This window comes from Emys orbicularis, chromosome 12 (assembly GCF_028017835.1).
Source record: "Emys orbicularis isolate rEmyOrb1 chromosome 12, rEmyOrb1.hap1, whole genome shotgun sequence".
NCBI lineage: Eukaryota > Metazoa > Chordata > Testudines > Emydidae > Emys > Emys orbicularis.
Genome location: NC_088694.1, coordinates 56009002 through 56034322, shown reverse-complemented (window position 1 = coordinate 56034322; position 25321 = coordinate 56009002). Strand labels below are relative to the sequence as shown.

General features: G+C 53.4%; 2 protein-coding genes across 2 annotated transcripts; one reads left to right on the top strand and one right to left on the bottom strand.

Moving 5' to 3' along the window:
- The first annotated feature begins 1562 nt into the window (after nucleotides 1–1562).
- LOC135886737 (olfactory receptor 10D3-like) lies at nucleotides 1563–2495 on the top strand. Its single transcript, XM_065414518.1, has one exon. It carries the CDS (start codon nucleotides 1563–1565, stop codon nucleotides 2493–2495), a length of 933 nt encoding a protein of 310 aa, XP_065270590.1.
- Nucleotides 2496–16870: 14375 nt separating this feature from the next.
- Nucleotides 16871–17809, bottom strand: LOC135886460 (olfactory receptor 10G6-like). Its single transcript, XM_065414184.1, has one exon. The coding sequence runs from the start codon at nucleotides 17807–17809 to the stop codon at nucleotides 16871–16873; it is 939 nt and encodes a 312-aa protein (XP_065270256.1).
- Between the last annotated feature and the right edge of the window lie 7512 nt (nucleotides 17810–25321).

Sequence of the window (25321 nt, the reverse complement as noted above, 5' to 3'; positions counted from 1 at the left end):
GGGGAAAACGGCTTTAGGACCCTTGCCCAGCATAGAGGAGCCTTTCCGGAGGGTGGCCAAGGTTAAAAAGGGGGCTCTGAACCAAGAGAGCCCGAAGCACAGACCTCCAGACTGGAACGCTGGGAGAAGACCACAGCCCAGTTGGAACCCCAGGGGTATTGGGGTGGAAAAAGGGCACAGGCCGCATAAACCTTCCCACATGCGAACTACGAGTGCCATCGAGCACACCCGACCTAAGGGGGGGCGTGAAACTGGAGGGGCCTGGTGTAATTCTCACCAAGGAATGGGAGGGATGCTGGGGCATCCATGGGAACGTGGGTAGGTTCGAACTTCCCCAGATCACTGGCTAAAGTGACCCCGCTCAGTTCGGTCTCGAAGGGGGGAGAGATGTGATGAACTGGGACTGTTCTTAATGTGGTCTTTGAATGCTGACAGGGGAGCGTGGCTAGGATAGTCTGCATTGGGGGATGGGAGACTGACCGAGGGAAGCTACCTGAGCATGTAACATGAGAACCCAGGAAGGGGTTAGAGGCCAGGTGACTCCTTTGCCCGGGAAACTGAACAAAGGCTGTGGGAGGGGTCGCTGAAGGGAGAGTTTCAGGAGCTGGCTGGTGGAACGGCTGGGAGGCAGACAGGGCTCTGACCTCCCAAGGGGGCTGTGGGGCCCTGGGACCCCAAGATGCACCTAACTGGGGGGGATCCTGTTGTCTGTGCCTGCAAGACCTGTCTTGAACTGTGTTCCTGTCGTCTAAATAAACCTTCTGCTTTACTGGCTGGCTGAGAGTCATGGTGAATCGCAGGAAGCCGGGGGTGCAGGGCCTTGTGTCCCCCCACACGCCGTGACACCATGTCAAGCCAGTGGGTACGGCCCCCCCCCAGCCCCAGCACCTCTGGCTGTGACTATTTCCCTTCTGCTTTTTCCTTTTCCTTCTCTCTCTATTCCGATGAGCCCCCAACCCCCAACAATTCACATCATTAACAAAGCTGGGGCAATTCTTCCCCGCATTCATTTGTTTATATGTTCCATCCTCATCCTCTTCCTTAACACAAACACATAGCAGCCCATGCGTTTATAAGAACAAAACCCTACCGAAATAAGGCACTCCACTGCACACACGGACATCCCTCTGCGGAGAGCCTGACAGAGAGAACAAACCACACATGGGAAATGTTAGCCACAAAAGAAAGGCTCTAAGGTACTGTGGTGATAAGGGTGGGGAAAGGGCCTAGACAGAACACAATTGAAGAAATTGGAATAGGACAGGAGAGAAGAGAAGAAACTGGAATAGAATAGAATAGAATAGACGTTCCCTTAGTCTGTTTGTGTCTGGACTGTAGGTTCTTCAAGGCAGACATTTTCTCTTTCTATGTTCATCACCAGCCAGTGTGGCCGTGTCCCCAAGTGGCATTACACTGACAGAAATTTACACCGCTCCTAGTGACAGTGAGTCGTGGGGGCAGTGGAAGGAAGGGTGAGCATTGCAGCTATAGGATGACAGGTCTTTTTGTTTCAGTAACTCACTGGCATTATTTCTCTCCCCTACCCCAGGAATGAGTCCCACATGGGGCGGGTCAACCAGACTGTGGTGACTCATTTCATCCTCTTAGGGATCCCCAACACCAATGGCCTCCAGACCATCCTCTTCATCACCTTCTTAGCCTTCTACCTCTGCACTCTGCTGGGCAACCTGCTCATCTTCTCAGCCATCCTCGCTGACGCCCGCCTGCACACCCCCATGTACTTCTTCCTCTGCAATCTCTCTATTGTGGACCTTGGATTCTCTTCCATCAGCACCCCTAAATTGCTGGCCAACCTCTGGGCTCAGAGCAGGGTCATCTCGCTGGGCGGGTGCATGTCCCAAGTCTTCTTCTACCACTTCCTGGGCAGCACTGAGTGCCTGCTCTGCACCGTTATGGCCTACGACCGTTACGTGGCCATCTGCCACCCGCTGCGCTACCTGCTCATCATGAACTGGAGGGTGTGCGCCCTCCTGGCCGCCGGCACCTGGATCACCAGCTCCTTCCATGCCACCATCCTCACCAGCCTGACCTTCACGCTGCCCTACTGCGGGTCCAACGTGGTGGACTATTTCTTCTGTGACATCTTCCCGGTGGTCAAGCTGGCCTGTGCGGACACGTACGTCATCGAGACTGTGACCTTCACCAACACTGGCATGGTGCCCATGACCTGCTTCCTCCTCATCCTCGCCTCCTACGTCAGGATCGTCTACTCCATCCTGAAGATAAACTCGGCTGACGGGAGGCGCAAAGCAGCCTCCACTTGCGGCTCACATCTGGCTGTGGTGACGCTGTTCTTCGGGCCCTGTGCCCTGGTCTACACTCAGCCCCAGCTGAGCACAGGGATGGTGACCGCTGTGCAGCTCTTTGGCTATGTGGTCACGCCCATGCTGAACCCGGCCATCTACACGTTGAGGAACAAGGAGGTGAAAGCGGCTCTGAGAAAACTGAGAGGGGGTCAAATGCCTCCACGTTGATGTGCGGCAGCTGCAGGGGTAGCATGTGGGTCTGCAGAGAAATACATCGACAAACAGATCTGCATGGCGGCTCTGTGCCTTTTTTGAACCTCTGTCTTTCCCCATCACCATACAACCCCATCTGTCAGGATCTCTACAAATCATAAAAATGCTCCTAAAAATACCTACCTGTCATTGACATGCAGTAAGGCTGATTTTTTCCAAGCTGCCTAAGGGATAGGCACAATCAGTGTGCACTAAAATTAATAGGAATTTGAGATCCAAATCTTGTAGCTGACTTTGAAAATCTCAGCCTTATTACACAGATCTGCGGAAGGAAGTGCAGCATCTTCTGAACATGCAAAAGAGAAGGGAAAAAAATTCCCTTCATCTTCTGGCATGAACCCCAGCTCACCAGGCACCTGTCCTAGGTACTTGCCTAAAGTTCCTGGGTGAACAGTTGGACTTTTCAACGTGCCCTGAAGATCAACGGATTTGTGATAAAATTTGCAAAAAACACCTAAGTGATTTGGGGACTTAACTCCCATTTTCAAGTGCTGGAGGTATTTAGGAGTCTAATTCTCACTGAATGGCAGTGGGATTCAGGCATCTGCAAACCAGATTTTTTAAGGCATTTAGCCAGTTACTTTCAATGGGAGTTAAGCACCTGACCTATTTAGAAGCCTAATGTGCCTAGTGGGATTTACTAAACTGCTGTAAAGCTAGACAGTAGGCCAGATTTCTAAAGATCTTTAGGCACCAAGTAGGATTTTCAGAAGCTTTTTCAAAAGATTTTCTCATTGAAATCAATGAGAGTTAGCTATCTAGGGCCTGATTTTTAAAGGTGTGACAGTTACGGCAATTTCCTGGATAAACTTATTGAATTAAGTTTAATCCCTTTGGGGTCCGTTGTATTAAAAATACAATTGTGTATGTGTTATTGTGGATTGAACGTAACTTTCCTAGAGACTGACTAATGTAATCCTGGGGAAATGTTAGGAACTTCTAAGAACTGTTTGGGACAGTATGTGTGAAGGGGGCCAGGACATATTTGGGAAGTCTCTACTGATTACCTAGTCCTGGAAACCCCAGATCAAAAACCCCCATCCTGCATAAAGCATGGACTAAACTTGTCATGATGGAGCTAGTTCTGAGCTGAGGCTGTTATAAGCTGGTGACCACAGAAGAGACCCCATTGTGGGGTTTGAAGGACTAATCACCCGACAGAGTCCATGGTGGAGCTGGGGTGATCTCTGGTAAGTTTATTACTGTGCACGTAGGCACTTTTATTAACATAAGAACATAAGAACGGCCATACTGGGTCAGACCAAAGATCCATCAAGCCCAGTATCCTGTCCTCTGACAGTGGCCAATGGCAGGTGCCCCAAAGGGAATGAACAGACAGGTTATCATCAAATGATCCGTGCCCTGTCACCCAATCCTAGCTTCTGGCAAACAGAGGCTAGGGACACCATCCCTGCCCATCCTTGTGTCGCGGAGTGTGGGGGACTCAGGGCCCTGTACCCCCAGCTTCCTGCGATTCACCGTGACTCTCAGCCAGCCAGTAAAGCAGAAGGTTTATTGGATAAGAGGAACACAGTCTACAGCAGAGCTCATAGCTACAACCAGGACCCCTCAATCAGGTCCTCTTGGGGAGCGCAGGGAGCTTAGACCCCAGCTTGGGGTTCCCTGCGTTGCACCTCCCAGCCCAAAACTGAAGAAATTCCCAAACTCTCCAGCAGCTCTCTCCCCCCTCCCCTCTGCTCCTCCTCTCCCTTGTTCCGTCTCCTGGGCAGAAGGTGTCACTTCTCCCAACCCCCCCTCCTGGCTCAGGTTACAGCTCAGGTAGCTCAATGTAACTCCCAGGCTACATTCCCAGGTCAAATCCGCCCTGCTCCCTGCTCCGTCACATCTCTCCCCCCTTCGAGACTGAACTGAGCGGGGTCACTCTGACCAGTGACCCGGGGAAGTTCAGGGCCCCCTCTTCGGGACAACGCATCCGCTATCAGGTTGTCACTTCCCTTCACATGGACCACGTCCATGTCATAATCCTGCAGGAGCAGGCTCCACCTCAGGAGCTTGGCATTGGCTCCTTTCATCTGGTGCAGCCAGGTCAGGGGAGAGTGGTCGATGTGCACAGTGAAGTGTCGCCCAAAGAGATATGGCTCTAGTTTCTTGAGGGCCCACACCATGGCCAGGCATTCCTTCTTGATGGCTGCATAGTTCTGCTCCCGGGGTAGCAACTTCTTGCTCAGGTACACGATGGGGTGTCTCTCCCCCTTTTCATCCTCCTGCATTAACACTGCCCCCAGTCCCGTGTCTGAGGCGTCAGTGAACACCAAAAAGGGCTTGTCAAAGTCTGGGTTTGCCAGAACTGGGCCACTGACCAGAGCCTCCTTCAGTGCCCGGAGAGCCCCCTGGCACTCCTCGGTCCAGACCACCTTGTCTGGCTTCCCCTTCTTGCACAGCTCAGTGATGGGGGCGGCTATGGCGCTAAAGTGGGGCACGAACCTTCAATAGTATCCCGCCATCCCAATAAAGGCCTGGACCTGCTTTTTGGTTTGGGGGGCGGGCCAGTCTCTGATCACCTCCACTTTGGCCGGTTCTGGCTTTAGGCAGCTGCTCCCCACCCGGTGACCTAGGTAGGATACTTCAGCCATCCCCACCTTGCACTTCTCAGCTTTTACGGTCAGCCCAGCCTCCTGGAGTTGGTCCAGCACTTGTCTAACCTGGGACACATGGTCCTCCCAGGTCTGGCTAAAGACGCAGATGTTGTCAATATACGCCACGGCAAAACTCTCCATCCCCCTCAGTAGCTGATCCACCAGGCGCTGGAAGGTGGCCAGCGCTCCCTTCAGGCCGAAAGGCAGGGTCAGGAACTCATAGAGCCCCAGAGGGGTGATAAAGGCCGATTTCAGCCTGGCATCTGCATCCAGCGGCACTTGCCAATAGCCCTTTGTAAGATCCATGGTGGTAAGGTACCGAGCGCCTCCCAGCTTGTCTAGGAGCTCATCAGGCCTGGGCATGGGGTAGGCATCGGCTACAGTGATGGCATTGAGCTTCCGATAGTCCACACAGAACCGGATCGACTTGTCCTTTTTGGGGACCAGCACCACCGGCGAGGCCCAAGGACTGGAGGACGGCTGGATCACCCCCAATGCCAGCATGTCCCTGACCTCTCTTTCCAGGTCCTGAGCGGTTTTCCCTGTGACTTGGAAGGGGGAGCATTTTATAGGCGGGTGTGATCCTGTCTGCACCTGGTGGACAGTCAGATTAGTGCATCCAGGCTGGTTGGAAAACAGCCGTCGGTACAGATGCAGCACCCCTACGATCTCAGCTTGCTGGGTAGGGGTTAGCTGAGCAGAGAGGGGAATTGTTTCCAGGGGGGAACCAGCTCTTGTCCCAGGGAATAGATCTACTAAAGGGTCATCTCCCTGCTCCTCCCAGTGCCCACACATGGCCAACACCACATCCCCCCTGTCATAATATGGCTTCATTATGTTCACATGGTACACCCGGCGGTGGTGCGCCCGGTTCGACAGCTCCACCACATAGTTTACCTCATTTAGTTGCTTGACAACCTTGAAGGGCCCTTCCCATGCGGCCTGGAGTTTGTTCTTCCTCACGGGGATGAGGACCATCACCTGATCCCCGGTGGCGAAGGTGCGGGCCCGCGCCGTGCGGTCATACCAGACCTTCTGTTTCCTCTGGGCTCAGGCCAGATTCTCCCTGGCCAGGCCCATGAGCTCGGCAAGTCGTTCCCGGAAGGTCAGGACATACTCCACCACCGACTCTCCATCGGGAGTGGCCTTCCCCTGCCATTCGTCTCTCATCAGGTCCAGGGGCCCCCTTACCCGCCTTCCATATAACAGTTCGAAAGGCGAAAACCTGGTAGACTCCTGGGGTACCTCCCTGTACGCGAACAGCAGGTGAGGTAAGTACTTGTCCCAGTCCTGCGGGTGCTGGTTCATAAATGTTTTTAGCATCATCTTTAGTGTCCCATTGAACCTCTCCACCAGCCCGTTGGATTGGGGGTGATACGCTGAGGCCCAGTTGTGCCGGACCCCGCATTTCTCCCACAAGCACCGGAGTAGGGCCGACATGAAGTTGGACCCTTGGTCCGTTAAGATTTCCTTGGGGAACCCCACTCGGCTGAAAATGGTCAGCAACGCATCTGCCACAGTGTCCGCTTCGATGGACGATAAGGGCACTGCCTCGGGGTAGCGGGTGGCAAAATCTACCACCACCAGAATGTATTTCTTCCCTGACCGGGTCGTCTTGCTGAGAGGTCCCACTATGTCCATGGCCACCTTCTGGAAAGGCTCCTCTATGATGGGTAAAGGCCTTAATGCTGCTTTCCCCTTTTCCCGGGCCTTTGCCACCCTCTGACAGGAGTCACAGGATCGGCAGTACTGTCGGACGTTGGTAAAGACCCCAGGCCAGTAAAAGTTCTGTAGGAGCCTCTGCCTGGTGTGCCGGATTCCCTGGTGCCCTGCGAGAGGGATGTCATGGGCCAGGTACAATAGCTTGTGGCGAAACTTCTGGGGAACCACCAGCTGCCTCCTGATCCCCCACGACTCCACTTCCCCTGGGGGAGCCCATTCTCGGTACAGGAACCCCTTCTCCCACAGGAACCTCTCCTGGCAGCCTCTCCCCATGGTCTGTACTGCCCTGAGGTCCGCCAGGTCCCTTATCTTCTGCAAGGAGGGATCTTTCTGCAACTCGGCCTGGAACTCAGCAGCTGGGACAGGGCTGGGCACCTGCTCTCTCTCGCCGGCTGGGTCTGAGGCCGTAGCCCCCCTGAGCTGTGTCCCTGGGTGGTCCCTCCACACCCAGTTAGGGTCCTGCGCCTCGGGCAAGGTACCCTCCCCAAGGTCAGGGTGCAGTGCCCCTCGCCAGCTCTGACTACGGGTCACGACCAGGGCACCCGGAGGGTCGCTTGGCCAGTCCTCCAGGTCCCCCCCCATCAACACCTCAGTGGGCAAATGGTGGTGCACCCCCACATCCTTGGGGCCCTCCTTGGCCCCCCACTTCAGGTGTACCCTCGCCACAGGCACCTTGAATGGGGTCCCACCCACCCCCGTCAGGGTAAAGTAGGTGTCGGGCACCACTCGATCTGGGGTCACCACCTCGGGCCGGGCCAACGTCACCTCTGCGCCCGTATCCCAGTATCCATTGACCTTCCTCCCATCCACCTCCAGGGGAACAAGGCACTCTCAGTCGGCTATACACCTCCCTGGCTGTGGGGTCCAGTGAGGGGATGAGAAACTGGAGCCTCTCTGCAGGGTCAACCTGGAGCAGCTCGCAGGTATTCTCAAAGGCCATCAGGAAGGTATCCATGTCCTCCCCCTCCTTACGCTGGGGCAGGAAGCACTTATCAAAGCTCTTTGCAGTCTTGGGTCCCCCCTCGCTCACTGCAGCTGGGGTCCCACTGCTCCTCAGCCTGGCCGGTTCCAGCTCATGCTGACGTTGGTCCGGCTCATGTTGACGTTGTTTCTCCTTCTCTTCCCGCTCCTGCTTCAGATCTTGCTGCCTTAACTTGAGCTTGAGCTCTTTCAGTCTCAGCTCCCTGTCATATTCCAGTCGCAACCGCTCCCGGGACGGGGAGCTCTGCCGGGACGATCCCCTGCTGGCTGCCAGGGTCAGGGTGCCCTGGGTATTCACTGGGCTTCCCCCAACCCCTCCCCTAGGTATAGGTAGGCAGGGTCTCGGGATATCCTCGGCAGCGGTCTGACCCCTCCCAGGCATGTCAGGCCCCGGGGCCCACGCTGCATCCGCCGGGCGGCTGCCCTCAGGGACAGTGCTCGGTTCATCCAAGCGATCCCTCTCCTCCAGCTGGGCAATGAGCTGTTCTTTGGTGGACCTCCCAATGCGCAGCCCCCTCTGCCTGCACAGCTCCACCATGTCACTCTTAAGGCGTTTAGCATACATCCTCCTGCTGGCCACTCGCCGGCCTGTGCTCTCCGCTTTCCACCGTTCCAGGGGGACCCCTAGTGTGCCAGCCCTTCTTCAGGTCACCACCTCTCTGCCAGGGTCGAGCTGCAGACTCCTCCGCCCCGGGACCGCTCGCTGCGATCCCCCGGGGGACCCTGTTACTGCAACAGTCCTTCTCAATGTTAATCGCCCCCTGAACCGTCTCTTTCTGACTCTTCAGCCCACCTGGTCCCCGTCAATCCCCCTTCGTTTTACTGCTCCCCAGTCACTTACTGCAGGAAGCGCCGTCCACAGGGTGCAGTAGATCCCACCACTGCCACCAGTTGTCGCGGAGTGTGGGGGACTCAGGGCCCTGTACCCCCGGCTTCCTGCGATTCACCGTGACTCTCAGCCAGCCAGTAAAGCGGAAGTTTTATTGGATAAGAGGAACACAGTCTACAGCAGAGCTCGTAGCTACAACCAGGACCCCTCAATCAGGTCCTCTTGGGGAGCGCAGGGAGCTTAGACCCCAGCTTGGGGTTCCCTGCGTTGCACCTCCCAGCCCAAAACTGAAGAAATTCCCAAACTCTCCAGCAGCTCTCTCCCCCCTCCCCTCTGCTCCTCCTCTCCCTTGTTCCGTCTCCTGGGCAGAAGGTGTCACTTCTCCCAACCCCCCCTCCTGGCTCAGGTTACAGCTCAGGTAGCTCAATGTAACTCCCAGGCTACATTCCCAGGTCAAATCCGCCCTGCTCCCTGCTCCGTCACACCTTGCTAATAGCCATTGATGGGCCTATCTTCCATGAATCTATCTAGCTCCCTTTTGAACCCCGTTATAGTATTGGCCTTCACAACACCTGCTGGCAAGGTGTTCCAGAGGTTAACAGCATGTTGCGTGAAAAAATACTTTCTTGTGTTTGTTTTAAACCTGCTACCGATTAATTTCATTTGGTGGCCCCTTGTTCTTGTATTATGAGAAGGAGTAAATAACACTTCCTTATTTACTTTCTCTATACCACTCATGATTTTATAGACCTCTATCATAGTCCCCCTTAGTTGCCTCTTTTCCAAGCTGAAAAGTCCCAGTTTTATTAATCTCACCTCATACAGCAGCCGTTCCATACCCCTAATCATTTTTGTTGCCCTTTTCTGAACCTTTTCAAATTCCAATGTATCTTTTTTGAGATGGGGTGACCACATCTGCACACAGTATTCAAGGTGTGGGTGTACCATGGATTTATATAGAGGCAATATATTATTTTCTGTCCTATTATTTATCCCTTTCTTGATGATTCCCAACATTCTGTTCGCTTTTTTGACTGCCGCTGCACATTGACTGGATGATTTCAGAGAACTATCCACAATGATTGCAAGATCTCTTTCTTGAGTGGTAACAGCTAATTTAGACTCCATCACTGTATATGTATTGTGGCAAACCCAGGACAAACAGCTACAAAGGGAGGGGTAGTAATCAGTCCCAGGGGGTTAAAAAGGCCTCTCCCAAGCCACTGAAGAGAGAGAACCATGGGGAAATAAGGTTCAGCTGGGCAAGGGGTTACTAGGGAACTAATTAGGTTCAGCTGGCTCCAACTGCTTGGGACCTTTTTAAACCCTCCCCGGCGTGGAAGGGGGGGGGGAAGAGAGAGTGAGAGAACCAGGGAAGCTGCCAGTAAGTTAGGAGCAGCAAGGCTCTGAACCCTTCCAGCAAGGAAGGCCGCACTCTGTCCCCAGAAGGGAAGACAAACAAGCACAAGGGACTGACTGAGGGAGGGAATAGCCAGCCCCTGTGCTACCTACAGGGTTTTGCTTTGCCCAAGCCTGGGTCTCCAAGGCTAAAAAGGACTTAGCCTGCTGAGGAGAAGGAGGTACTTTGCCACACGTGGTGTCAGGGGTGGGATGCAGTGAGGTGCTGTGGCAAGCCATCTTAGGGCAAGGTAAATCACAAAAAAAAAAAAAAAAAAGGAGGACGTAGTGAAGGCGTTGATTCAGGCCACTGCGGCCCAACAAGAGGCTACCAGAGTACAGATGATGGCCCAGCAAGAGTCAGTACGGGTCCAACAGGAGACAAACCAATTGCTGATGAGCCAGGCGGCCCAAGATCGAGCCACCCTGAATGAAGTAGTGAACCAGTTGAAAGCCCTGACCACGCTGACGCACGGGCCCCAGGGGACCCGGCCACTACACGCAAGCAACTATTTACAGAAGATGACAATGGATGACGATATAGAGGCGTATCTCCTTGCATTCGAGAGGACGGCACTGCGGGAGGCCTGGCCCCAAGACCAGTGGGCAGGCATCCTGGCTCCATTTCTGTGTGGGGAGGCTCAGAAGGCCTATTTCGATATGACCACAGAAGCAGCTATGGATTACCCCCAGCTGAAGGTGGAAATCTTGGCGAGGTCAGGGGTGACGCCGGCCATAAGGGCCCAGCGCTTCCATGAGTGGAAGTACCGGGACGACAAAGCGCCGAGGTCCCAGCTATTTGACTTGATCCACCTCGCCCGGAAGTGGCTCCGCCCTGAGACCCATGGGCCGGAGAAGGTAGTGGAAATCCTGGTGTTGGACAGGTACATGAGGGGGTTGCCGCCGGGCGTACGAGGGTGGGTCCGCCAAAATGATCCCTTCTCGTATGATGAACTAGTTGCCCTCGTAGAGAGACACTTAGCAGCCCAAGAACTTTCTCAGACCACCAGGGAAGGAAGGCGCCAGAATCGGAGACCAGTCTCTGCACCGAGGCCCCGGTTTGCCCTAGCGCCAGGCCAGACAGTGGAGGGGAGGAAGGAGGCGGAAGAGCAGCCAGCGGTCCCGGAGAGACTTGAGGAATGGGGGAGAAAGACTTGGGAGATAAAGCCCAGCAGCCCAAAAAATAGGGGGCTGCCCCAAGCGGGGTACCGATGTTATGCCTGTGGCGAATTGGGGCATATCGCTGCCCAATGCCCGAATCTGGGAGAGCCTATGCAATGCGAACTGGGAGATATAGGGGGACCATGTGATCTAATAAGTCTAGTCGGGGTTGTGATGGTCCCTCATAGATACTGGACCTGGCTAAAGAAGACTGGGAAGAACAGCCGAACCCTGGGAGAAACGTGGTTGAACATGTGCTGCAGATGAAAGACAGAATAGCCCAAGTCGCCCCCCTTGTGCGCGAACACATGGAGAAGGCCCAAGGGGCACAACGGGCAAACTACAATCGCCAAGCAACGACCCGGAAGTTCCAGGTAGGGGACCGGGTGATGGTGCTCATACCCATGGCCGAGAGCAAGCTCCTGGCCAGGTGGCAGGGGCCGTACGAGGTAATAGAAGCAGTAGGAGAAGTCGACTATAAGGTCCGACAGCCGGGCCGCCGGAAGCTGGAGCAGATCTACCATATAAATCTGCTGAAACCTTGGCAGGATAGAGAAGCTCCGGTGGTTGCGCTGGGGGCACCATCCCCTAAAAGCAACCAGCCCGACCTGGTGGGGATATCCCCGGAGTTGACTCCGGAACAACGATCAGAGGTGATCAGCCTGATCGAATGCAACCAGGATGTGTTCTCCGAAAAGCCGGGCAGGACTACGGAGGTTCACCATCACATCCTCACGGAGCCTGGAGTGAAGGTAAATGTTAAGCCATACCGGATCCCAGAGGCCAAGAGAGAAGAGATTAGGACAGAGGTCAGGAAAATGCTGGCCTTAGGAGTCATTGAAGAATCTCATAGCCAATGGTCCAGTCCCGTGGTTTTAGTGCCTAAGCCGGACGGCAGTATGAGGTTCTGCAATGACTTCCGCAAACTCAATGAGGTGTCCCAATTTGATGCCTACCCTATACCCAGGATAGATGAGCTGATTGACAGATTGGGAAAGGCACGGTTTATGTCTACCCTTGACCTTACCAAGGGCTATTGGCAGATCCCCCTGGCCAAGGCCGACAAGGAGAAGACAGCCTTTGCAACTCCAGAAGGACTATATCAGTACACTGTTCTCCCCTTTGGGTTGCATGGGGCCCCCGCTACTTTCCAACGGCTAATGGACAAACTGTTGCGACCCCATGGAAAGTACGCGGCAGCCTATCTCGATGACGTCATCATATATAGCCCCGACTGGGAGACGCACGTGGAGAAGGTGGAAGCGGTCCTGGACAGCCTGAGGAAGGCAGGGCTGACTGCCAATCCCTCCAAATGTTCGATCGGGTTAGCTGAGGCCAAGTACCTTGGGTATATAGTGGGGAGGGGCGTGGTGAAGCCCCAGCTCAACAAGTTAGAAGCTATACAGAAGTGACCACTCCGGAAGAAACAGGTCAGAGCATTCCTGGGACTAGTGGGGTACTATAGGCGGTTCATTCCCCACTTTGCCACCAGGGCATGCCCATTAACGGACCTAACAAAAGCTCGGGGCCCTGACATAGTAAAATGGTCTGCTGCAGCTGAAGGCGCTTTTGTGGATCTGAGGATGGCCCTCTGCACAGACCCCGTACTAGTAGCCCCAGACTGGGGGAAGGAGTTTATCCTACAAACCGACGCCTCTGAAGTAGGGCTGGGAGCGGTGCTTTCTCAAATGGTCGGAGATGATGAACACCCCGTCCTCTTCCTCAGTAGAAAGCTCCTACCTAGGGAACGGAAATACGCCGTGGTGGAGAAGGAATGCCTGGCTGTGAAATGGGCCATAGAAAGCCTCCGCTACTATCTACTTGGACGGAGATTTACCCTTGTCACGGACCATGCCCCTTTACAGTGGATGCACCAAAACAAGGACAAAAACGCGAGAGTAACAAGATGGTTCCTGTCGCTTCAACCCTTCCACTTCACAGTACGACATAGGTCTGGAACCCAACATGGCAATGCGGATGGCCTGTCGAGAGTGCACTGCTTTCTGACCCAAGTAGCCCAACCCCGTAGTGTTGAGCGGGGGGGGGGGGGAGGGAGATATGTGGCAAACCCAGGACAAACAGCTACAAGGGGGGGGGTAGTAATCAGTCCCAGGGGGTTAAAAAGGCCTCTCCCAAGCCACTGAAGAGAGAGAACCATGGGGAAATAAGGTTCAGCTGGGCAAGGGGTTACTAGGGAACTAATTAGGTTCAGCTGGCTCCAACTGCTTGGGACTTTTTTAAACCCTCCCCGGCGTGGAAGGGGGGGGAAGAGAGAGTGAGAGAACCAGGGAAGCTGCCAGTAAGTTAGGAGCAGCAAGGCTCTGAATCCTTCCAGCAAGGAAGGCCGCACTCTGTCCCCAGAAGGGAAGACAAACAAGCACAAGGGACTGACTGAGGGAAGGAATAGCCATCCCCTGTGCTACCTACAGGGTTTTGCTTTGCCCAAGCCTGGGTCTCCAAGGCTAAAAAGGACTGAGCCTGCTGAGGAGAAGGAGGTACTTTGCCACAGTATAGTTAGGATTATGTTTTCCAACGTGCATTACTTTGCATTTATCAACATTAAATTTCATCTGCCATTTTGTTGCCCAGTAACCCAGTTTTGTGAGACCCCTTTGTAACTCTTCACTGTCTGCCTGGGTCTTAACTATCTTTAGTAATTTTGTATCATCTGCAAATTTTGCCATCTCACTGTTTACCCCTTTTTCCAGATTGTTTATGAATATGTTGAATAGGACTGGGCCCAGTACTGACCCCTGGGGGACACCACTATTTACCTCTCTCCATTCTGAAAACTGACCATTTATTCCTACCCTTGGTTTCCTATCTTTTAACCAGTTACCAATCCATGAGAGGACCTTCCCTCTTATCCCATGGCTGCTTATTTTGCTTAAGAGCCTATTTTAAAATATGTTTTCTCTGTATTGCTTTTACTTTAAAAATAAAATACGCTTACTTAGGGAGAACTGTGTGAACTTAAAACGGAGGCAATTACACTGTGCACCACCCTGGGGGGGGGGGGGGAGGAGGGAGAAGCAAAGTCGGGCTGCTTAGGCTGGCTGGCTTTTGAGGGAATAATGCAGTGAAAGGAACTGCTCAGCCTGGAAAGGCCCCAGTCAGGAGGGAGAGAGATGTGGGTCTCCACCCAACAGCTAGGGAGCTGGAATCCCGAGAGAGATGCTCCTGCTGGACCAATAAGGGGAAATACAGGTGCAGTTACTCTGAACTGTGACCAAAAGTTGGGCCTAAACATCACGGTCCATTTGAAAATCCCACTACGTGCCTATCTGCGTCTTTAGGTGGCAATATACCTTGAAAATCTGGCCACGTCCGATTGAATTTCAGTGGAACTGGGCTGCTGAATGGCTTTTGAAAATGGGACTTACTCTCCTACGTTAATTAGGAGGTTCTGAAAATGTTACTCGCTACATAGATAAAGCTAGAAAGATAAAAAAGGAAGAAAAAATGCTAATAGATTTAACTGAGGTGAGAATGCTACACTCATCACATACAGTGTATTCTGGATTTGTGGTGCTTATGTATTGTGTCTTCTGCACCTGTTGCCTTGAATTTTGAGTATCATGCAATACGCATAGAACCTAAACCTGGGAATAAAATGGGGATTTTTTTCTTCTTTCCTGCCCCCAGCTGTTGTGTCATTGGAACTGGTCATTAAGTTTTCTGTGCCTTTTCTAGTTCTTCAAATTAAAAATAAATCCGAAACCAGTGTCTGGAGACGGCTGGGCCCATTTATGAGACCGACAAAGAGCAAGTGAAATCTTAGAGAACAGCAAAAATAGCTGGACTTTAAAGCTGGAATTTCCAAAGAAAGTTAAAAGTCTATGGCAGTTAGACTCTGAGCTCTTGTGAGGTGCTTTTGAAATTCCCAATCTAAAGCAAAAGTGTGAGATGAAGTTCACCTGGGTGTGCAGAGGGTCAACTCACCGGTTCTATACCAACTTCCATCCTAAACCATTTTATACTTGCACAATTAGCCTGACAAACTCATCAGCACGCATTATTATTGAGGCCAAGAGCTTAGTAGATTTCAAACAAGGATCAGAGATTGATCCGAATAACGAGAACATCTTGAGTTATATAAAAGCCAGTCATCATCATCATCATTAAGGACGAGTAGTAAATTTTCCTTTGGAGCTTTTCTTTGGTGGAAAATTGGGTTTTCAATGGACCTGCCCAGGGGTAAACATCAGCATCACCCACTAGATGGGAATATGACCCTCTACTACATCAACCCACAGTGAACTGGGCACCAAGGAAAGTAATACTGCTGGTCCAGAAAGGTGTAGAAATCTCACTACATACAGCTATGTCCATATGTGGCCAGACCCTCTCTGGTATAAACCGACATGGCCCCATTGACTTCAATTTACACCAGCTGGAGACCTGAACCATTGACTCCAGTGGAGCTATGGTGGGTTCACACCTGTTGGAGATCTGAACCATTGACTCCAATGGAGCTGCAGCCAATTTATGCCAGCTGGGGTCTGTCCAATAACACCTAGCGGTCTGGCTCGATTGTGGTGGGCACTGTGCAGAGTCAGTCCTTGTCCTAAAGAGTTTATAATCTAAACAGCCTTAAGGAAGTGCCCTAGCCCCATTTTACAGATGGGAAACCAAGGCATGCACAGAGCAAGTGACACAGGCTGTCTGGAGTCCGACTCCAGTGCCTTCACCTCAGACCCTTCCTTCTTTGGGAATCGCTGGGGGTTATTTTTTGTAGCACTGACATGCCTACGGGCCCCTTTGTGCTGTGTGCTGCACAGAGATAGAGAGGCCGTATGGGCCCTGAGGACAGGACACAGCAAGTGCATGTGGCATACTGAGGGCGGGGGTGGGTTTTACAAAAATAAGACCATGTGGTGACAGACGTCATTTTATTTTTAGGAGTTGAAGAGCTTTGACAGTTCCAAGGGGTGGGATAATGGGATGTTCGGACCAATGGTCTGATGCTGTTTAGCTGTTTCTGTGTCCCTAAAACAAGTTAAACACCTCAGATTCTGCCCCGGGACCCCTTCTTAGATGAGCCTGACATTCTGTTCTTTTCCCTTCTCCTTGGATTAGTACATCAGAGCCACAGTCACAGACCAGGACCCCGCTATGCCAGATGTTCAAACATGGGACAAAAACCCAAGCTGCCGATCCCATCACCTCCCATTGTCACATGCAGACCCCATGCAGTGGTTAGAAAACCTATTTCTTTGGCTCCCATGACTGAACTCCTCCTCATTCTCCTCCCAGTCGGTAGTGACTTTAGCCTCACAACCCTGGGTGTTATGTTGTAGTGAAATTACCTGCATGGGGAAACCGATGCCAAGGGACTTGCCAAAGGTCATACAGGGAAATAGAACCCAGGAGTCCTGACTCCCAGCCCACCCTGCTCTTACCACGAGACACGACTCCCTTCCAAGAAACAGAAATGCAACCCAGTAGTCCGGAGTGCAAATCAGCGCCTCTAGCCATAGGAGCATTGGAACAAATTCCAATAGATCCCAGGAGCCTGGAGTTCAATCGTTAGGCCCACTCCCCTCCCAGAGCCAGGGACAGAACCCAGGAGTCCTGATGTTCATCTCCAAGACCCTCTCTCCTGTCCAGTTCTCAGGCAGCTCCTGCTGGCAGCAGGATAATCATGGCTCAGGCCCTGGCAGTTTCCTGCCCCCCAGTCTCATGAGGGCAGCTTTCATCTCCTTGTTCCTCAGCGTGTAGATGAGGGGGTTGAGGAGCGGGGTCACCGTGGTGTAGAATACACCCACCACCCTGTCCACGGGGTGCTGGGACCCCGGCCTCAGGTAGATGAAGACCAGGGGCACGTAGTAGGTCACCACCACGGTGATATGTGCCATGCAGGTGGAGAAGGTCCGATGCCTGCCCTCAGCGGAGCGGATCCTCAGGATGGCCGAGATGATGTAGACATAGGACGTCAGGATCAGCAGGAAGCAGGTCATGGCCACGAATCCCACGTCAATGAATGTCACCAGCTCGTTGAGCGCTGTGTCCCCGCAGGCCAGCTTCAGCACAGCCGGGATATCACAGAAGATGTAGCCTACCTGGGTGTCCCGGCCATAGGGCAGGCGGAAGGTGAGTGCAGTCTCTATCAGCGAGTGCAGGGAGCCCCCTAGCCAGGTCCCCGCTGCCAGGCACAGGCAGGCTCTGCGGTTCATAATGACGCTGTAGCGCAGTGGCTTGCAGATGGCCAGGAAGCGGTCGTAGGCCATGACCGTGTAGAGGAAGCACTCAGTGCAGCCCAGGAAGTGGAAGAAGAAGAGCTGGGCCACACAGCCATGGAAGGAGATGGCCCCGCCGCCCGACAGGAAGCCGGCCACCACCTTGGGCACCACCACCGAGGAGACCGTCATGTCCAGGAAGGACAAGTGGCAGAGGAACCAGTACATGGGCTTGTGCAGCCGGTGCTCCCGGGCCACTGCCAGCAGGATGAGCAGGTTCCCGCACAGTGTCAACAGGTAGATGAGGAGGAAGAAGAGGAACAAGGGCACCTGCAGCTCTGGGGGATACGGGAGCCCCACCAGGATGAAATGGGTGATCTGGGATCTGTTCCCACACTCCATCCACTCCGTTTGTGTCCCTGCGAGTGAACCTGCAGTGTTTATAATTAACAAAGGGCGAAATGGGTGATTTCTGCATGGGCATTTGGAATAACACTCACGTACGGGGCTCAGAATCAAACCCAGGTGTCCTGGCTCTGCACCTGCTCCAACCCATTGGACCCCACTCCCTTCCCAGATCTGGAGATAGAACCCAGAAGTCCTGACTCCCAGCCTGCTCTGTTTTAACCCACTAGACCCCACTCCTCTCGCAGAGCTGGGGATAGAAGCCCAGAGCAAAATACAGACAAATTCTCTGTCTCTCGCTGTCTTCAAGACAAGAGCACTTGCCTCTGTGGAGGATGGCCCTTAGTCAGGCAGGAGTTGCTGGGCTTGGTGCAGGGGTAACTGGGTGAAATTCTATGGCCTTTGGTACCCAGGATCATCCTGGCCTCCTCTAGCCTTAAAATCTCTCCCTGTATGACTCTCTACGGCTGTGCATGGTACCTGGCCGTGTGCTTGGTGGGATGCTGCAGCCAGCGCTCAAAGCTGCTCTCTCGGCTCTCCCTTTCCCTCGTGAAATCCCTCCGACCAGACACTTCACACAGGAGCTGGGTTTGATTCGAATGCGAAGCCCGCCTCAAACCAGCCGGGACTCAGGATCTTTGTCCCTACAGAGCATTACCCCAGAGCTGCCCACTGCAGGTTCCTTGCATCTGCCTCCTAAGTAATTGGTACCAGCCACGGCGGAAGACCAGGCTGGAGGGGCCCCAGCACTGATCCGATCAGGCAGTTTCTCTGTTTCTAGCAATCGTTTCTCTGCTCTGTTTAGTTTTCCCTTCAGCTCTGACATGTCCTTTCTCTCTGCAGTTTCTTATAACCTTGCACCTTCTCTCTGTTCTTCCTTGTGCTCTCCTCCCTTCCCCACTTGTGTATCTCTCTCCTTCGGGATCACTCATGGCTGGGCCAATATTAAACTGTTGATGTTCGCTGTGTTTTTAAGTACATATAATGATGCCCTCCGACCACCACTGGGAAGCTCCAGTGGGCATTATTAGAAGTGTTGTTTGGGCACAGTGAAGAGGATCTGTGTATTTCATTAGTGAGGAGAGTCTGTGGGCCTGGCTAGGCTGGACTGCAGAACGCACCTGGTGCTGACGATGATGGTTACACCAAAGGTCCTGCCAGTGCTTAATTTAATGCAACGATTCTTATAGAAAACTGCTTATAGAGAACGCTCTGAGCCAGGCCTGAGCCCAGGGCTCTGCAAGGGGATGCTGCTTTGCACAGAGTGGAGTGGGTGTCTCTTCCCTTGGTGTGAGTGCCGACCCCAATGTCCCAGCAAAGTTCTAGGGGGGTGCTGTGCTGCAGGGAAGGGGTGGGGCCTTGTTCTCTCTGGGTATGTCTGAACAGGGATCAAAAACCTGCAGCTGGCTTGGGTCAACTGACTTGGGCTTGCAGGGCTCTGGGGCTAAAAAACCCACCACCAACAAAAACATTCGCTCAGTACATTTCTCAGCTCGGCCCCAGTCCGAGCATCTACACAGCAATATTTACCCCTGCAGCTGACCCAGGCCAGCCACCGGTCTTTTATCCCTGTGTAGACATACGCTCTGAGTCCGTTTTGGACCCAATGTCCCAGCACAGCAGCAGGGGGCGCGATGCTGTAGGGGGTGCTGTCTCCAGAGAGTCAGTGTGAGCCCAGCGCTCATGGCACATTTTGATCAAAGTCGATGTTTTAACCTTCATTTCCTGTCTACACTCTCACTTAGCCAGTTAATTACATTCTAGTCCTAGAGGCAGCTCTAATGTCAAGCAGGTCATATCCCCAGCTAGCACGACTCACCAAAGTGTCATGGGAGTTAATACCCTCATGTCTGTTTACATTGAGCAAATTCACTTTGATTCTTGGCTGCATGTCTATCAGATTATACAATGGTGGGTTAGCTTTCAAAGCAGGGCTACGTGGGAAAACGTTTTTCCATCCCAGGAGAATTTCTGGCATTTTGAAATTTTTCAGATCGAAAAAAGCAAAATCTCCAAAGCGTTTCTTAACCAAAAATCTCTCTCAAAAAAAGTTCACTTTGGGTAAATAAATGTTTCTTATTAATCATTTTTAAGTGTTTTAGTCAATACTGACCTTTCCCCTTTTTTAACAATTCTAAACAAGGCATTGTTTTGACTCAAAACCCCCACAACTTTTTGGGTTGACAACATTGAAACAGGGTGTTTCTACAATCTTGAAGATTTTTATTTGAGTCAGGTGTTTCACTGAGCCCAGCACTGTTTCAGGAGCACTTCTTGTTTTGCAAAATAGACATTATCCTACCAAAAATCCGCAAACAAAACCAACCAACCAACCAACCCCACACCAAACACCAGAAAAAGCCCCACCAGCTCTAAGTCAAAGGTTCGTTTTCCTGGCATCTGGCCGAGCTAAGTGGAGAGTTAGGGGAGAGTGAGGAGACTTTGAAGGATACAATTTCTACCTGAGTGCTTGCATTGCCCTGGGTCCCTCGAAGGCCCCCTCCTTTACACCAGTGAATCTCTCCTCTCTCCTGTCAGAGAGGAAAGGGTTAATCCATTTCACAGGCTGAGGGCCAGAGAGGTTGTCAGGAATTTTCATAGGGGCCCAACAGACTTAGGTGCCTACTTTGACCTTTCCAGCATAGGTGACTCACCCAGTGTCTGGGCAGAACTTGAACCCAAATCTCTTGAGTTGCAGGTGACCCATAATAAACCATTTACAGAACAACAACTTCCATTGCTCCTATGAAATCCAGGAACTCTGCTATACAGGGCCGCCCAGAGGGGGGGGCAAGTGGGGCAATTTGTCCCAGGCCCTGGGCCCCACAGGGGCCCCCATGAGAATATATGGTATTGCAACTTTTTTTATGAAAGGGGCCCCCAAAATTGCTTTGCCCCAGGACCCCTGAATCCTCTGGGCGGCCCTGCTGCTACATGTTCCAGAGTGCCACATACCAACAGCCTTGCTGCTAACAAGCCATGCACTCACGGAGGCATGTCTCCTTCACAGAGCACTCCTGTAACACGGCCCAGTGCTATGACTGCACGGGCACTCCTTGCAGGTGGAAATGTCTCTGTTGTTTCTGAAGGACCCTGGCCCAGAACCTGAGCGGGTGAAAATGGGTAGCTGCACTTCTATTGGATTGCAATGGAGACCTAGAGGTGAAAGGCTCCGTGAACGAGTCTCTGTCCAGTGCTCCCAGTGCTGGACCAGCCTGATCTCAATTATACTGTTAGTGTGTGTATGGTGGTTGCACCTGGAGGCCCAGCTGGGAATGGAGCCCTATTCTTCCAGGGGCTGCACAGACACAGTAACAGGTCGGGACCACACTGGGTCAGAGACTGCACAAACAGTGACAGCGACTGGAATCCCACTGCACAGACAAACCCAGAGTGACTGTGCTTGGGGACCCCACTGCGCTGGGAACTGCTCAGACATACAGAGCAACAGAGATCAGGACACCGCACTGCTAGGCACTGCACAGATAAATAGTAACAGAGATCAGGCTTATCACAGGGCCACACACCACTACGGCACCTCGTCCTGACAGCTCTGGGAATTAGCTCCTTCCAGACCCAGCACTGAGACTGGGACCACACTGTGCCAAGCACTGCACAGACACACAGTAACTGAGACTGGCATCCCACTGTGCCAAGCACAGCACAGACACACCGTAACTGAGACTGGGACCCCACTGTGCCAAGCACTGCACAGACACACAGTAACTGAGACGGGCATCCCACTGTGCCAAGCACTGCACAGACACACAGTAACTGAGACTGGGACCCCACTGTGCCAAGCACTGTACAGAGACACAGTAACTGAGACCGGGACCCCGTTGTGCCAAGCACTGCACAGAAACACCGTAACTGAGACTGGCATCCCACTGTGCCAAGCACTGTACAGAGACACAGTAACTGAGACCGGGACCCCGTTGTGCCAAGCACTGCACAGAGACACAGTAACTGAGACCGGGACCCCACTGTGCCAAGAACTGTACAGAGACACAGTAACTGAGACCGGGACCCCGTTGTGCCAAGCACTGCACAGAGACACAGTAACTGAGACCAGGACCTCACTGTGCCCTGCACTGCACAGACACACAGTAACTGAGACTGGCATCCCACTGTGCCAAGCACTGCACAGAGACACAGTAACTGAGACCGGGACCCCACTGTGCCAAGCACTGTACAGAGACACAGTAACTGAGACCGGGACCCTGTTGTGCCAAGCACTGCACAGACACACCGTAACTGAGACTGGGACCCCACTGTGCCAAGCACTGCACAGACACACCGTAACTGAGACTGGCATCCCACTGTGCCAAGCACTGCACAGACACACCGTAACTGAGACTGGGACTCCACTGTGCCAAGCACTGCACAGACACACAGTAACTGAGACTGGGACCCCACTGTGCCAAGCACTGCACAGAGACACAGTAACTGAGACTGGTACCCCACTGTACCAATCACTGCACAGACACACCGTAACTGAGACTGGCATCCCACTGTGCCAAGCACTGCACAGACACACCGTAACTGAGACTGGGACCCCACTGTGCCAAGCACTGCACAGAGACACAGTAACTGAGACTGGGACCCCGCTGTGCCAAGCTCTGCAAAGACACACCGTAACTGAGACTGGGACCCCACTGTGCCAAGCACTGCACAGACACACCGTAACTGAGACTGGGACCCCACTATGCCAAGCACTGCACAGACACACAGTAACTGAGACTGGCATCCCACTGTGCCAAGCACTGCACAGACACACAGTAACTGAGACTGGGACCCCACTGTGCCAAGCACTGTACAGAGACACAGTAACTGAGACCGGGACCCCGTTGTGCCAAGCACTGCACAGAGACACAGTAACTGAGACCGGGACCCCGTTGTGCCAAGCACTGCACAGACACACCGTAACTGAGACTGGGACCCCACTGTGCCAAGCACTGCACAGACACACCGTAACTGAGACTGGGACTCCACTGTGCCAAGCACTGCACAGACACACAGTAACTGAGACTGGGACCCCACTGTGCCAAGCACTGCACAGAGACACAGTAACTGAGACTGGCATCCCACTGTGCCAAGCACTGCACAGACACACAGTAACTGAGACTGGGACCCCACTGTGCCAAGCACTGTACAGAGACACAGTAACTGAGACCGGGACCCCGTTGTGCCAAGCACTGCACAGAGACACAGTAACTGAGACCGGGACCCCGTTGTGCCAAGCACTGCACAGACACACCGTAACTGAGACTGGGACCCCACTGTGCCAAGCACTGCACAGACACACCGTAACTGAGACTGGGACTCCACTGTGCCAAGCACTGCACAGACACACAGTAACTGAGACTGGGACCCCACTGTGCCAAGCACTGCACAGAGACACAGTAACTGAGACTGGTACCCCACTGTACCAATCACTGCAAAGACACACCGTAACTGAGACTGGGACCCCACTGTGCCAAGCACTGCACAGACACACCGTAACTGAGACTGGGACCCCACTATGCCAAGCACTGCACAGACACACAGTAACTGAGACTGGCATCCCACTGTGCCAAGCACTGCACAGACACACCGTAACTGAGACTGGGACCCCACTGTGCCAAGCACTGTACAGAGACACAGTAACTGAGACCGGGACCCCGTTGTGCCAAGCACTGCACAGAGACACAGTAACTGAGACCGGGACCCCGTTGTGCCAAGCACTGCACAGACACACCGTAACTGAGACTGGGACCCCACTGTGCCAAGCACTGCACAGACACACCGTAACTGAGACTGGGACTCCACTGTGCCAAGCACTGCACAGAGACACAGTAACTGAGACTGGCATCCCACTGTGCCAAGCACTGCACAGACACACAGTAACTGAGACTGGGACCCCACTGTGCCAAGCACTGTACAGAGACACAGTAACTGAGACCGGGACCCCGTTGTGCCAAGCACTGCACAGAGACACAGTAACTGAGACCGGGACCCCGTTGTGCCAAGCACTGCACAGACACACCGTAACTGAGACTGGGACCCCACTGTGCCAAGCACTGCACAGACACACCGTAACTGAGACTGGGACTCCACTGTGCCAAGCACTGCACAGACACACAGTAACTGAGACCGGGACCCCACTGTGCCAAGCACTGCACAGAGACACAGTAACTGAGACTGGGACCCCGCTGTGCCAAGCTCTGCACAGACACACCGTAACTGAGACTGGGACCCCACTGTGCCAAGCTCTGCACAGACACACCGTAACTGAGACTGGGACCCCACTGTGCCAAGCACTGCACAGACACACCGTAACTGAGACTGGGACCCCACTGTGCCAAGCACTGCACAGAGACACAGTAACTGAGACTGGGACCCCGCTGTGCCAAGCTCTGCACAGACACACCGTAACTGAGACTGGGACCGCACTGTGCCAAGCACTGCACAGACACACCGTAACTGAGACTGGGACCCCACTGTGCCAAGCACTGCACAGACACACAGTAACTGAGACTGGCATCCCACAGTGCCAAGCACTGCACAGACACACCGTAACTGAGACTGGGACCCCACTGTGCCAAGCACTGCACAGACACACCGTAACTGAGACTGGGACCCCACTGTGCCAAGCACTGTACAGAGACACAGTAACTGAGACCGGGACCCCGTTGTGCCAAGCACTGCACAGAGACACAGTAACTGAGACCGGGAACCCACTGTGCCAAGCACTGCACAGACACACCGTAACTGAGACTGGGACCCCACTGTGCCAAGCACTGCACAGACACACAGTAACTGAGACTGGCATCCCACTGTGCCAAGCACTGCACAGACACACCGTAACTGAGACTGGGACTCCACTGTGCCAACCACTGCACAGACACACAGTAACTGAGACTGGGACCCCACTGTGCAAAGCACTGCACAGAGACACAGTAACTGAGACTGGGACCCCACTGTGCCAAGCACTGCACAGACACACAGTAACTGAGACTGGCATCCCACTGTGCCAAGCACTGCACAGACACACCGTAACTGAGACTGGGACCCCACTGTGCCAAGCACTGCACAGAGACACAGTAACTGAGACTGGGACCCCACTGTGCCAAGCTCTGCACAGACACACCGTAACTGAGACTGGGACCCCACTGTGCCAAGCACTGCACAGACACACCGTAACTGAGACTGGGACCCCACTGTGCCAAGCACTGCACAGAGACACAGTAACTGAGACTGGGACCCCGCTGTGCCAAGCTCTGCACAGACACACCGTAACTGAGACTGGGACCCCACTGTGCCAAGCACTGCACAGACACACCGTAACTGAGACTGGGACCCCACTGTGCCAAGCACTGCACAGACACACAGTAACTGAGACTGGCATCCCACAGTGCCAAGTACTGCACAGACACACCGTAACTGAGACTGGGACCCCACTGTGCCAAGCACTGCACAGACACACCGTAACTGAGACTGGGACCCCACTGTGCCAAGCACTGTACAGAG

Excerpts from the sequence above, each read along its gene's own strand:
- LOC135886737 (XM_065414518.1), top strand. The coding sequence starts at position 1,563 with ATGGGGCGGGTCAACCAGACTGTGGTGACTCATTTCATCCTCTTAGGG.
- LOC135886460 (XM_065414184.1), bottom strand. The coding sequence starts at position 17,809 with ATGGAGTGTGGGAACAGATCCCAGATCACCCATTTCATCCTGGTGGGG.